The sequence below is a fragment of the Oncorhynchus mykiss genome, chromosome 9 (assembly GCF_013265735.2).
Source record: "Oncorhynchus mykiss isolate Arlee chromosome 9, USDA_OmykA_1.1, whole genome shotgun sequence".
Taxonomy (NCBI): domain Eukaryota; kingdom Metazoa; phylum Chordata; class Actinopteri; order Salmoniformes; family Salmonidae; genus Oncorhynchus; species Oncorhynchus mykiss.
In genome coordinates, this window is record NC_048573.1 from 59207011 (window position 1) to 59222194 (window position 15184).

General features: G+C 42.1%; 1 protein-coding gene across 1 annotated transcript; it reads right to left on the reverse strand.

Annotated features, from left to right (window-relative positions):
* Positions 1-1550: 1550 nt before the first annotated feature.
* LOC110532521 (XK-related protein 7) lies at positions 1551-15034 on the reverse strand. The gene is made up of 3 exons (XM_021616494.2): positions 13998-15034; positions 4569-4768; positions 1551-3986 (listed from the first exon to the last, which is right to left on the reverse strand). Exons 1-3 carry the CDS (start codon positions 14612-14614, stop codon positions 3028-3030), a joined length of 1776 nt encoding a protein of 591 aa, XP_021472169.2. The 5' UTR covers positions 14615-15034; the 3' UTR covers positions 1551-3027.
* Between the last annotated feature and the right edge of the window lie 150 nt (positions 15035-15184).

Below are 15184 nucleotides of genomic sequence, written 5' to 3' on the forward strand. Positions count from 1 at the left end.
TGGTTTTAGGGGATTGGCTGTGAGTTGATGGCGATGCATTGTAACAACTGATTGAGACATTATTCGGTTCGTTTTGCGTGGCCTGGTGCCCCGGGTTAGCTTAGGACCATTCCATTGGTCCTTAAGTGAAATAGCCATCCACCCTGGGCACCGGGCCATGCAAAACGAACTCCACCAATGTAACAACAGATAATAATAGATTGTAACGGATAGATGCATAATAGTCAAGGTATTGTAATACATTCGACCCTATGTATTTAATCAGCAAAACATTGGACACATTTTAATAGATTTTTCTATTAACTATGGTCCTACTAATTTCATCCTAATCACCAATTTATTGTAGGGATCTGTTACTTAATAGCCTGCTTTACCCAGAAGGTTGGTGATGATTTATATTGAATAACATTGTGCTGCAGAGAAGCAAACATGTGTACATTTGGCCCTATTCTCCAGAATTTTGGATATGAGATTAAATGTTTCATATATCTGTTTTACTGTTTAGATATCACTTTGTGTATCTAGTCCCCCCATTTTGAATACGTTTTATTTGGAACAATGAAATTATAGTATCTTAAAGTAGTCAAAAGTTTAGTATTTGGTCCCATATTCCTAGCACGCAATGACTATGTCAAGCTTGTGACTCTACACACTGTTGTTGGAAGCATTTGCAGTTTGTTTTGGTTGTGTTTCGGATAATGTCTTGCCCAGTAGGAACTGAATGGTAAATAATGTATTTAGTCATTTTGGAGTCACTTTTATTTGAAATAAGAATAGAAGATGTTTCTGAACACTTCTACATTAATGTGGATGCTCCCATGATTATGGATAATCATGAATGAATCCTGAATAATGATGAGTGAGAAATGCTAACCTCCCCCGTTATTGGTAATGGTGAGAGGTTAGCATTTTTTGAGGGGGACTAGAGACATAAAGTGCTTTAATTTCTAAACAGTAAAACCGGTGTGTATGAAAATACCCTCACATAAAAGGTGACATTCCGTACTGTCACTTCATATGAAACATTTTATTTATTTCAAATACAAAATGCTGGAGTATAGAGCCAAATGTACACATTTTTGCTTCACTGTCCAAATTAATACAGATGGGAGTGAATATGATATGGGAATGGCTGTTAAGTGAACCACTTTCAGTTGAAAATTATGATGATAAAAAATGTCATAATTTTGTGTAGACAGCCTCACCTGACCCAATGACCTCTGCCTGGGCTCAGGTGCCAGCAGCCAGCAGGGTATTGTTTCATAATCCACTGATCTACTTCTATATGAGACATGATTTAGCTTTTTACCACTGGACAGTCTAATCAGAATAATCTGTCACTTTAGCAGAATGATTAGATGGATCTGTCTGTTTCTCCCTATCTGTTTGATTGTCTGCTTCACATTTTAAACTATTCTATTGTATTTGGATAACTGCATTTACCTGACCTGAAATCTGGATTTATGTTTAGGATAATTGGCCATATTTTGGATAACTGGTTGCATTTGGTTTCTAAAAACCACACATTGAAAGAATGAATTGGTCATGGAGAAGGTAAACACATTGCTCTTTATTTTCCCAACAACAACATAATGAAAGTCTCTGTTCTTTTTTTCTGCAGTCACCAGCAACAGTCTGGCTTGACCAGTTTAAGGCTTTCATTCTGGTATGTGTATTTGAGGTACAGCCCACCCAAACCAGTATGGTTTGATGGATGAATCCAGACCACTGTATAAGGTAAGTTGTGGTGTTTATAAACAGACTCAACAGTTAGCACCAACGTGGAGCCGTGGCTTCATAGTTCTGTGGCTGTGTTGATGGTTCTGTGTGGAGATATTGTATTCATCTTAGTACTAGCGGGATAATTGAGTTACCTGGACAGCATTTAAGAACTAAAGCTTCATCTTTCTACAACACAATATCATATGAACCCCAATGTACAACATACAAATGTGCACGAACACGCGCACGCATACACCTCATATACAAATGCTCCCAGTTTCAACCTTGTTTCCACTTCTCAGCCACATAAGGTTTCTGTCTTGTTCTGGATTTAAAGTTGATACAATGCACTCCATTTTTAGTGTTAGACAGATAGAACATTTCTTTATGGAGCAATGACCACCTAGATACACACGAAGCACACACTGTATCATCATCATGAAGATTGAAAGATATCTAAACTATTTTCTACAGGGCAACCAGAGTCCAGACAAGTTAGACATAATACAGCAATCCTGCACATTCAGTATCCAGCCTCATGTTTGTTATACTACACAGATCTTGTCATAATACCAAACTAACTGTATGACAACAAAGTGTATTGAACATTCATCCCAATACATCTTCTCAATTTCTCTCTCTTTAGAAATTGTCCTATGGATTTTAGACCACTTATTAAGGCTTTGAGATTACTTAAACATGCATAAATAGCTATGACAAATCACACACAGCAGTCAAAATGTCCTGTTCCAGTAGCTCAATTAGACGGGTATGTATTAACCATGTGACTTATCTACTGTTATGGTGTATAATCATAATAAATTAACAGAGGTATTGTCATAGGTATTCATAAATGTTTAGGTATTGTCTCTGATGGTTTTTGCCTTGGCTTGAGAGGACATTATTTTGGAGCAAGTTCATTGAGGATGGTTTCCCTCTGATTGACAGCTATCCAGCTCCTCTTTCTGTGTCCCTCTGCACTTTCACTGATCTCTGACCCCTGGCCCATAACTCTCCCTGTACCGTCCCCCTAACCGGAGAAATTATACTGACACGGCACCAAAATACAAACCTCACGTAGTCACCTACTTAGGCCACATCAGACATCGTCTTTCTATCCCAGACATTTGATGTGAAACCCTTTCCACGCACTCCCCCTCTCCCAGCCAGTGTATTCTTGATGCTTTACAGCACAGAGCGGGACTAGAGCAGAACTGATCCTCAGAGCGAGTTAGTCAGCTGTGTGCCACTGTGGGGCTTTGCCGGCTGGATGATAGCCAGTTGAGTAACTGTACTCTAAGCGGTTCACACTGTGGTCTCATACTCCATCACCTCTATGGCTGAACCCAGACAGCGGTACTGGATCCTTGGTGTGACCGGAGCAGCAGCCTCGAGCACCAGAATGGTTTTGCGCAGACGGCGGTCGATGAAGTGGGCATCCCAGGCAGGGTACTTCTTCCTTGGCAAGTCTATACGGATGACTGGCCCTTCTGTCCTAGGGATGAGGGGTGGGAGATTTGGCTTGGCTCCTCTTTTAAGTGTTCGCACCAGAAACACGTCTGCATTAGCCCCTCCCATCTGCTCACGGTCTCCCCCTTTAGTCCTCTGCAGAGTCCTGGGGGGGCTGGCCACTACATCTGGAGGGAGAGAGGAAGCTGGGGAAAGGCAGGACTCCACTGATACCTCCTCTGGTACCCCCCATAACCACCCTGAGATATGACCGTCAGGGTGCAGCAGGCAGTAGTAGACTAACATAAAGAAGGTGCCCAGAGCGTAGCTACTGGCCACCATACACACTATGATCAGGGCACTGAAGTCAGAGGTATGTGGGCCACGGTACACATACCAGAATGTGGTGAGTGCCACATTCTCAATTAATACAACCACACTGTAGATGAACATACGGCAGCGTGTGCGTCCCTGCCTCACGCTGAACCAACAGAAAACATACACTATGCCGACCATCATGTTATAGATGACCTCCTCCCATTTGGACATGCAGAAGTCTGTTTCGCCTTGAATGATCCAGAATGTCATGATGCACCAATGGGCCACGATGAAAATACCGAAGTAGAGCTGGAATACGGAGGCGAACAGGGCGAAGGCCATCGTACGGGCTCCGATGGTAAACAGGTGCCACAGGATTTGCACACTGACGGCCTTGTAGGACATGGGCAGCTTATCGTCCCGGGAGTCCCTTAGAACCTTCTGGTAGGAGGCGATCATCCAGGACAGGGACACCAGCGAGGCAGAGGCTGAGAGGCCTGGAGAAAGAGGGAGAGACAGGGAGAAAGAATAATTAAGATTGAGCAGGGTAAAATGTGCTGACTATCATGAGAACGCTGCTGAGTCTGTGTGAATCAGAAGGCTCTATTGTAGATTAAGGAATTCTTTAGAGCAGGTATGGGCAACTTTGATGGGGGTGGGGGCAACAAAAAATATGAACTCATCCTTAGTGGCTCTGTGTGAAGGGATTTTTTTGTTGTTGTAAAATTAAGAATGGTGACTAACTGCATGGATTGAAAAACTGGCAGTTGTGACTATGTGAGGTCATTATATATGGGGGAGTTTGAGAGGGTGATTATCATTAGTAGGTGATAAGGTAAATGACTTACAGGAGCAATTAGAGTTAAGTGCCTTGCTCAATGGCACATCAGATTTTTCACCTAGTCAGCTCAGGGATTCAAACCTTCGACCTTTTGGTTAATGGCCCAATGCTCTTAACCGCTAGGATGCCGGCCATCAATGTGAAGGTCACAGTGGATTGTATGGGGTAGTTTGAGATGGTGATGTCACTGGTAATTATTAAGGTTCAGGTCAGTATTTGTGTTCAGACCGTGACTCACCCTGCAACGGGAGGACCTGGCTGGCCTGGACCATGATGCTTAGCTGCAGGACCAGCTGGGGGGCGCTCTTCAGGAACGACTCCAACAGACGCAGCATGCTGATGTCAGCACTCTCAAACATCATGCGCCAGTAGAAGTGACGTCTCTCGTGGTCCCCACGCCAGCGACTCTGCACCCCCAAGTACAGGGCATGGACATACCTGTGGAACATCAGAGAAGAGGTGGGGGGATAGGGACAGAGAGGGAAAGGCATGAGTATGATATTAGAATTATGTCATAATTTGTGCGAGAGAAGAATCTCCAGCTATCGAGAGATGCTCCATATCAATCTGTTTCATCCACATGCCAGCACCATCCCAAGACAGATGGCTCATTGCAGCCTCAGTCCAGCCTCATTCTAGTAACTGAACATCAAACTCTCCAGACAGCCTGGGAACTGTCACTCCATCCAGACAGAATATCTCTTGGTGCCACTGAGCGGGTCTGGTCACTTCATCCTTTCCTCTCCAGGCTACAGAAGTGATTGCTTTGACAATATAAAATTATACTTTCTCATTTGACCTCTCTAAATGTAGTGAAATGCAGGGACTGTTTTTGTTACTTTATTAACTCCGTCTGATTTTGTGAAAGAGAGGTGTTTCTCTGTGATGGCTAGAGGGATGATGGGATCATGGGACACTACAGTATCTCAATGAGCCCAGTGAACAAGGAGTTAGTATAACAGTTTTTGTTCTGGTTTCCTCTGTCATATACACATGTCATATACACACAGTACACACATAATTGTATGCTATAGTTGCCCACTAATGATTATGCTCATTCAAAGTAATCCAAAAACATCCTGTTCTGGGACTCCTAACCAACTGTGCTATTTATTTATTTATTTTGACTTATTTTGTACATAATGTTGCTGCTACCATCTCTTATGACCAAAAATAGCTTATTTTCCATTTAAAAAATATATATATTTAACTTTTACCCCTTTTTCTCCCCAATCAGGGTATCCAATTGGTAGTTACAGTCTTGTCTCATCGCTGCAACTCCCGTACGAACTCGGGAGAGGTGAAGGTCGAGAGCTGTGCGTCCTTCCAGCCAAGCTGCACTGCTTCTTGACACAACGCCCGCTTAACCGGGAAGCCAGCCGCACCAATGTATCGGAGGAAACACTGTACACCTGGCGACCGTGTCAGCGTGCATTGTGCCCAGCCCGCCACAGGAGTCGCTAATGGGAAAAAAGCATAACCTGCCGGCCAAACCCTCCACTAACCCAGAAGACCCTGGGCCAATTGTGCGCCGCCCCATGGGTCTCCCGGTCGTGGCCGGCTGTGACAGAGCCTGGACTCAAACCAGGAGCTCTAGTGGCACAGCTAGCACTGTGATGCAGTGCCTTAGACCACTGCACCACTCGGGAGGCCACCCAAACAGAGCTTCTGGACATCAGAACAGCGATTACTCACCTCGAACTGGATGAAGATTATTTGTTTAATGAGTCTGACGCGAAGGTTATACTGCTTTCCCGAGACCAGGCCCAAATCCCTGTCATTTGCGTGAAGAAAAGACTGAGATACCGGGGGCGGAGGTCGGGGTGCCTTTTGAGAATTCATTGGCAAGTGGGTAAACCACCACTACCTTCCGTCCTATTGGCCAACGTTTTCACTGGAAAATAAACTGGATGATATATGATCAAGACTATCCTACCAACGGGACATTAAACACTATAATATCTTATGTTTTACGAGTCGTGGCTGAGCGACGACATGGATAAAATAGAACTGGCTGGGTTTTCCGTGCATTGGCAGGACAGAGCAGCTACGTCTGGTAAGACGAGGGGCGGGGGTGTACAAGACTAAGACTAAGATTGAATTCTATTACACCGGCTCTGACATACGTCGGATGTGGCAGGGCTTGCAAACTATTACGGACTACAAAGGGAAACCCAGCCGCGAGCTGCCCAGTGACGCGAGCCTACCAGACGAGCTAAATGCCTCGCTTCGAGGCAAGCAACACTGAAGCATGCATGAGAGCACCAGCTGTTCGGGAGGACTGTGTGGTCCCGCTCTCCATTGCCATTGTGAGCAAGACCTTTAAACATCACAGGGCCAGATACATTTCCAGGATGTGTACTCGGAGCATGCTTAGACCAACTGGCAAGTGTCTTCACTGACATTTTCAATAATAATTCCACCACATTTACAGTTGAAGTCGGAAGTAGGAAGCTCTCCACAAAAGGTTTGTGAACATACCTGCTATCAAGTACATTTAATTCAATTATACAGATGAAGAAGGAAGTTTACATAAACTTAGGTTGGAGTCATTAAAACTCATTTTTCAACCACTCCACAAATTTCTTGTTAACAAACTATAGTTTTGGCAAGTCGGTTAGGACATCTACTTTGTGTATGACACAAGTAATTTTTCCAACAATTGTTTACAGACAGATTATTTCACTTCTAATTCACTGTATCACAATTCCAGTGGGTCAGAAGTGTACAAATACTAAGTTGACAGTGCCTTTAAAAAGCTTGGAAAATTCCAGAAAATTATGTAATGACTTTAGAAGCTTCAGATAGGTTAATTGACATCATTTGAGTTGGAGGTGTACCCGTGGATGTATTTCAAGTCCTACCTTCAAACTCCGTGCCTCTTTGCTTGATATCAGCCAAGACCTCAGAAAAAAATTGTAGACCTCCACAAGTCTGGTTCATCCTTCGAAGCAATTTCCAAACGCCTGAAGGTACCACGTTCATCTGTATAAACAATAGTACGCAAGTATAAACACCATGGGACCGTCATACTCCCCAGGAAGGAGACGCATTCTGTCTCCTAGAGATGAAGGTACTTTGGTGCGTAAAGTGCAAATCAATCCCAGAACAGCAGCAAAGGACCTTGTGAAGATGCTGGAGGAAACATGTACAAAAGTATCTATATCCACAGTAAAACAAGTCCTATATCGACATAACCTAAAAGGCCGCTCAGCAAGGAAGAAGCCATTGCTCCAAAACCGCCATAAAAAGCTAGACTGCGGTTTGCAACTGCACATGGAGAGAAAGATCGTACTTTTTGGAGAAATGTCCTCTGGTCTGATGAAACAAAAATAGAACTGCTTGGCCATAATGACCACCTTTATGTTTGGAGGAAAAAGGGGGAGCAAGCCAAAGAACACCATCCCATCCGTGAAGCACGGGGGTGGAAGCATCATGTTGTGGGGGTGCTTTGCTGCAGGAGGGACTGGTGCACTTCACAAAATAGATGGCATCATGAGGGAGGAACTTATGTGGATATATTGAAGCAACATTTCAAGATGTCAGTCAGGAAGTTAAAGCTTGGTCGCAAATGGGTCTTCCAAATGGACAATGACCCCAAGCATACTTCCAAAGTTGTGGCAAAATGGCTTAAGGACAACAAAGTCCAGGTATTAAATGTCAGGAATTGTGAAAAACTGAATTTAAATGTATTTGGCTAAGGTGTATGTAAACTTCCGACTTCAACTGTATGTGTGAGGAAACCATGAATAAGGTCTAGAGCCGTGCCATTATTCCGAATTTTAATTGTGTGCCCTCTTAAAACCTCTTAAATTTAGGGTCCCTTTTTAGCGGACCTGTGTGGTTCTGGTACCGGTTCTGTCTGACATTTTTGCTTATAAATTGATATGTGGATACCATAGTGGATATCGAAATGGCTTGCATTGAGCGATAGCCCTGGTTCCCACATACACAGTAATATTTTTTCTGACCCCGTGTGACGTATGATGTGAAATCTGAAACCACTTGAAGCTGGGATGTCCCTCCTACCATTTCATTCGCTCTTCCGACTGTCCATCAACTCCTGGGTGAACCCTACATCACAGCCACTGACACATGCCTGCAAGCATTAGGTCGTAGCGCAGCAGGAGGGAGTGGTTTCAGCATGATAGCACATTCAGAGATCGATTTATATCCATTAATCAAAAATAAATAATCGATTTGAAACAAACATTTTCTGTTTGCCACAGACGGACAATATTAACATGAGATGAAAGGTGAGTTCCTAGAGCTCTGTGATATGTTCACAAAGATGGGGGCAGAAGTTTTGATCAAGAGAGACCTTTAGAAAATATGCACATTTTGTCTAACACTAAACATACAAATATGTATTTACAGTTATAAGGCAGGTGCAATCTTATAGTTAGTTGTTTTATCATTTCATTATGCTATATTTAGAAAGTATATGTAATTTCAAGCCTTTTGTTGAATAGGAAATACATCATATCAAATATTTCATATTTTTCTAATATTTGTACTGTGTACTTGAGCTTCTGTCCTCAATAGTGACTAAACCTTAGCAATTTATAACTATTTTTACCAGAAAGGTGAGATTTTAACCTTTTCTTTGAGTATACAGCATTACTAGTTATTGTTTATGATAAATAATTACTTTTGGGGATTACATAGATGACATTTTCGATTACATTTAACTGGATAATATGCATGGATGAAATTTTGACATCCAAGCTAAGTAATACCCATATATATACAGTGCCTTGCGAAAGTATTCGGCCCCCTTGAACTTTGCGACCTTTTGCCACATTTCAGGCTTCGAACATAAAGATATAAAACTGTATTTTTTTGTGAAGAATCAACAACAAGTTGGACACAATCATGAAGTGGAACAACATTTATTGGATATTTCAAACTTTTTTAACAAATCAAAAACTGAAAAATTGGGCGTGCAAAATTATTCAGCCCCTTTACTTTCAGTGCAGCAAGCTCTCTCCAGAAGTTCAGTGAGGATCTCTGAATGATCCAATGTTGACCTAAATGACTAGTGATGATAAATACAATCCACCTGTGTGTAATCAAGTCTCCGTATAAATGCACCTGCACTGTGATAGTCTCAGAGGTCCGTTAAAAGCGCAGAGAGCATCATGAAGAACAAGGAACACACCAGGCAGGTCCGAGATACTGTTGTGAAGAAGTTTAAAGCCGGATTTGGATACAAAAAGATTTCCCAAGCTTTAAACATCCCAAGGAGCACTGTGCAAGCGATAATATTGAAATGGAAGGAGTATCAGACCACTGCAAATCTACCAAGACCTGGCCGTCCCTCTAAACTTTCAGCTCATACAAGGAGAAGACTGATCAGAGATGCAGCCAAGAGGCCCGTGATCACTCTGGATGAACTGCAGAGATCTACAGCTGAGGTGGGAGACTCTGCCCATAGGACAACAATCAGTCGTATATTGCACAAATCTGGCCTTTATGGAAGAGTGGCAAGAAGAAAGCCATTTCTTAAAGATTTCCATAAAAAGTGTTGTTTAAAGTTTGCCACAAGCCACCTGGGAGACACACCAAACATGTGGAAGAAGGTGCTCTGGTCAGATGAAAGCAAAATTGAACTTTTTGGCAACAATGCAAAACGTTATGTTTGGCGTAAAAGCAACACAGCGCATCACCCTGAACACACCATCCCCACTGTCAAACATGGTGGTGGCAGCATCATGGTTTGGGCCTGCTTTTCTTCAGCAGGGACAGGGAAGATGGTTAAAATTGATGGGAAGATGGATGGAGCCAAATACAGGACCATTCTGGAAGAAAACCTGATGGAGTCTGCAAAAGACCTGAGACTGGGACGGAGATTTGTCTTCCAACAAGACAATGATCCAAAACATAAAGCAAAATCTACAATGGAATGGTTCAAAAATAAACATATCCAGGTGTAAGAATGGCCAAGTCAAAGTCCAGACCTGAATCCAATCGAGAATCTGTGGAAAGAACTGAAAACTGCTGTTCACAAATGCTCTCCATCCAACCTCACTGAGCTTGAGCTGTTTTGCAAGGAGGAATGGGAAAAAATGTCAGTCTCTCGATGTGCAAAACTGATAGAGACATACCCCAAGCGACTTACAGCTGTAATCGCAGCAAAAGGTGGCGCTACAAAGTATTAACTTAAGGGGGCTGAATAATTTTGCACGCCCAATTTTTCAGTTTTTTATTTGTTAAAAAAGTTTGAAATATCCAATAAATGTCGTTCCACTTCATGATTGTGTCCCACTTGTTGTTGATTCTTCACAAAAAAATACAGTTTTATATCTTTGTTTGAAGCCTGAAATGTGGCAAAAGATCGCAAAGTTCAAGGGGGCCGAATACTTTCGCAAGGCACTTTATTTATTACTGCCACTTTGGTGTTAGTTTTCTTCAATGAGTTGCTTACATTTTGCATCCTTCTATTCCATTTACATGTATTTCCTCTGCCAAGACCGTTTAAACAGTTCCTGAGGGTCTGAGTATTAGTGGATCATATTAGGCTAACGTTGTGCTATAATTTGGGACATGCAGTGGTGTGTATTCATTGATGCCAAGGGAAGCCAGGCTTCCCTCTGTATGTGTACAGAGACACGACTTTGGTCCTGCGGTTTTACGTCCCTCACCCATGCTTGCATCGTCCAATGGTCCCCCGCCCACTTCGCTTCCTTCATAAAAAATGTATGGGCTTCCAATGACCACGTTCACATGCGCACAGTATTCTGGATAGTGGCTCATATCCCACTTAAGGTCTTATTCGGGATAAGCTGTTTCAAATCAAAGTTTATTTGTCACGTGCTCCAAATACAACAGGTGTAGGTAGACCTTACAGTGAAATGCTTGCTCTAACCAATAGTGCAAACAATAATATTAGGTGAACAATAGGTAAGTAAAGAAATAAAACAACAGTAAAAAAACAGGCTATATACAGTAGTGAGGCTACATACAGACACCGGTTAGGCTGATTGAGATAGTATGTACATGTAGATATGGTTAAAGTGACTATGCATATATGATGAACAGAGAATAGCAGTAGCATAAAAGAGGGGTTGGCGGGACACAATGCAGATAGCCTGGTAAACCAATGTGCGGGAGCACTTGTTGGTCGGCCCAATTGAGGTAGTATGTACATGAATGTATCGTTAAAGTGACTATGCATATATGATAAACAGAGAGTAGCAGCAGCGTAAAAAGAGGGGTAGGGGGGCACACAATGCAAATAGTCCGGGTAGCCATTTGATTACCTGTTCAGGAGTCTTGGGGGTAAAAACTGTTGAACCTGTTAAGGAGTCTTATGGCTTGGGGGTAAAAACTGTTGAGAAGCCTTTTTGTCCTAGACTTGGCTCTGGTACCGCTTGCCATGCGGTAGCAGAGAGAACAGTCTATGACTGGGGTCTTTGACAATTTTTAGGGGCTTACTCTGACACCACCTAGTGTAGTCCTGGATGGCAGGCAGCTTAGCCCCAGTGATGTACCCTCTGTAGTGTAGTGCCTTGCGTTCAGAGGCTGAGCAATTGCTGTACCAGGCAGTGATGCAACCAGTGCGCTCAATGTTGCAGCTTTACAACCTTTTGAGGATCTCAGGACCCATTTATTTTTTTATTTTACCTTTATGTAACTAGGCTAGTCAGTTAAGAACACATTCTTATTTTCAATGACGGCCTAGGAACAGTGGGTTAACTGCCTTGTTCAGGGGCAGAACGACAGATTTTTACCTAGTCAGCTCGGGGATTCGATATTGCAACCTATTGGTTACTAGTCAAATGCTCTAACCACTAGGCTACCTGCCGCCCCTGTATCAATGAATGAACTGAATATTCCTCAATTAAATTCATATGGGTTAAATGGAATAGTAACTGAAATGTGGATTCACTGTAGGCCTATAACCTCACATGTAGCATAATATCATATTAACTCCTGCAGAATGATGCATTTTTTGCAGTGAAATGATACAATAAATGTTAATTTTTTCTTGGGAACAGGAGTGGAGAAATATTTATTTATTTCAGCATCTCTTGAGAAAATGCAAGTGTAATGTGTTATCTTTGACACTGTTATGCAAGCAGACACTATTTCAACCCCAAATATGCACCTAAAACAAACTGATGTCTTACCAGAAACATGTTTAATAGTTTTCTCAGATTTTCATTTCCCTAAAACCATTCAAACTGATGACATTTTGCACAGGACCAATCTTTCCACTGTTTTGGAGTTAGTGAGTTTTCTTCCCGGTCCCTAAAAGAAATATACAACTTTACTGGTGTTAATTTTATTACTAATGTATTAATTATATCAATGTAAAACATTATTCAGGTGAGAACTACTTTATTTAGTCGTCTGGTGCAAGAAGTTATGACAAAAGAGAAGCTGCATGTAACTATAGTTAACAAACAAATGGTCTACCAGATGTCGGAAATTATAATTTGGTCTACCAAATGTCGGAAATTATAATTTGGTCTACCAAATGTCGGAAATTATAATTTGGTCTACCAAATGTCGGAAATTATAATTTGGCCTACCAAATGTCGGAAATTATAATTTGGTCTACCAAATGTCGGAAATTATAATTTGGTCTACCAAATGTCGGAAATTATAATTTGGCCTACCAAATGTCGGAAATTATAATTTGGCCTACCAAATGTCGGAAATTATAATTTGGCCTACCAAATGTCGGAAAAAAAAATAATTTGGCCTACCAAATGTCGGAAATTATAATTTGGCCTACCAAATGTTGGAAATTATAATTTGGCCTACCAAATGTCGGAAATTATCATTTGGTCTACCAAATGTCGGAAATTATCATTTGGCCTACCAAATGTCGGAAATTATAATTTGGTCTACCAAATGTTGGAAATTATCATTTGGTCTACCAAATGTCGGAAATTATAATTTGGCCTACCAAATGTTGGAAATTATAAGCAGAAAGTTGTCTAAATTAAGGGTGAAAGTAGCAAGTAGGCTATACTGTCCAGTACGGAGTATCAGCAAAATACATTATTATGGGGGATCCAACTGTGCAGGTAGCCTACTTTTTGAAGTGATTTGTTTGACAATCAGATGAAAATATAATCACACAACACCAATGATATGCGAAACAGAGCTTGTGCAGACCCAGAAAAAAAACAGTAAAGGAGATAAGATTTTTACATGCCAGTTTCCCGTCTAAAATCAGCATATCCCAGGCATTTTATACGGGTTTCTCAAAACTGAGATACGAGCCTTTTTCGGGTTATTGTAAACGGGATATGATGTTTATGTGTGAACTCCAAAACAGAATACTTGAGTATCCCTAATAATAACGGGATATTGGTGTGCATGTGAACGTTGTCATTGTTTCATCGACCCCAATGTGCTACGTGGACCTCTTGTGTAAATCTGAATACGAATTACTGAGAAGTGTGTAGGATAGGCGTAAATTCCTAAATCGGAATCGGCCCTATTGTGAATACAGTAGCCTTCTCTCTGGATGAGTTTAAATTCGTTTAACAATTAGGTAAAGATTGAGCTGTTAAGACGAACCCAGACATCGTAGTCTAGTAGGGCTACTAGGGCTTTTAGAATGCTTTGATCACCATCTTCGCAGAACCCTGTCACACACACGCTCAAGCCAGTACAGTATCCGTATATGAGAGAACATGGGTGATCTTACCTCCAGACCTGTGCTAGCTGAAATATATGGATGAAGCATTGAAAGAGCCACATACAGGCTCTGCAGCAACCCCGGGCTCCTCCCATAGTGCCCGTCGTAGGCAATTTCCCGAACTCAGCATCGCGGCCAGCGCCCGTTTGATCGCTGTCCTTGGTGGTGAAATGGCTCTCGGCGCCCGATGCTGCGACCGCTGCTGCGGCTGTGCTACTGTCGTTGCTATCCGAATAATCATAGGCGAACCACCTAAAACTCAGCACCTGAACCACCACAGATGGGACGATCACGAAGACCAGTGTCAATGCAAACCACCAGTAGTTCCGGCTGAGGTAGTAATCCGCTGCCAGCCACAGGTCTGAGGCCCCGTCCGAAAAGAACACCAAAAGAGCACATAGCGTCCAACTGCAATCGTGGAGTGAGTAGCGCTTCCTATCAGGGTGGCACTGAGGCGAACGTTGATCTGAACCGGGCAGACCCTCGGGCAGGATGTCATTTCGCAACGAGACGGGTGCACCATCAGATTTAGCGGCCATGTTTGTTGTAGAGAAGAGAGTGGGTAAGGGAGATGGGGAAATTATGGAAGGGAGGAGGGGGTCGCGTATGTGTGTGAATGCATGCATGTGTGGGGGAGAAAGGAAGGGAGGAATAAAAGGCGAAGGGAGGTGAGAAAGCGAAAACGATATTTCATTTTAAAAATCTTGACAAAAATGTGATTGATTTAGCTCTACCATATAACGGAAATTAAGTGTGAAATTTTAGCAAGCTAGATCATAAGATTAATGATTGGGCGGTTTTATTAAATACTGCATTTGCACTGGCAGGGGGGCCATGACGAAACAGTTGGACGTTCCATCAGTGCCGAACCTAACAATACTGAGATGGCCGTTATGAGAACACATAACAGATGTTAAAATGTCAATTTACTATTATTTATTATGAAATGAATTATATGGAGGCTGTGTTGTTGCTGTGCGTATATATGTAGTACGTGTATGTGTGGGTTTTTATTTTTTTGTTTGAACATTTCCCGTGGGAAAAATAAATACAAATATGACTGGGATATGTATATGAAATGTAATATCTTTCCTGCTAAAATATATTATATTAAGTAAATTTACAAGTATATTCAGTCCTTTGTTTCCTACGAGTAATTTGCTATAAAGAAGCTGGTTCCTCCTCGGTGTAATTTA

What these genes read in the sequence shown, in the direction of transcription:
- LOC110532521 (XM_021616494.2), bottom strand. Translation starts at nt 14,614, where the DNA reads ATGCATGCATTCACACACATACGCGACCCCCTCCTCCCTTCCATAATT. An exon ending in CAGCTAGCACAGGTCTGGAG is followed by an intron (nt 4,769 to 13,997) that starts GTAAGATCACCC and finishes GATGTTCCACAG; the next exon opens with GTATGTCCATGCCCTGTACT. An exon ending in CCAGGTCCTCCCGTTGCAGG is followed by an intron (nt 3,987 to 4,568) that starts GTGAGTCACGGT and finishes CTCTTTCTCCAG; the next exon opens with GCCTCTCAGCCTCTGCCTCG.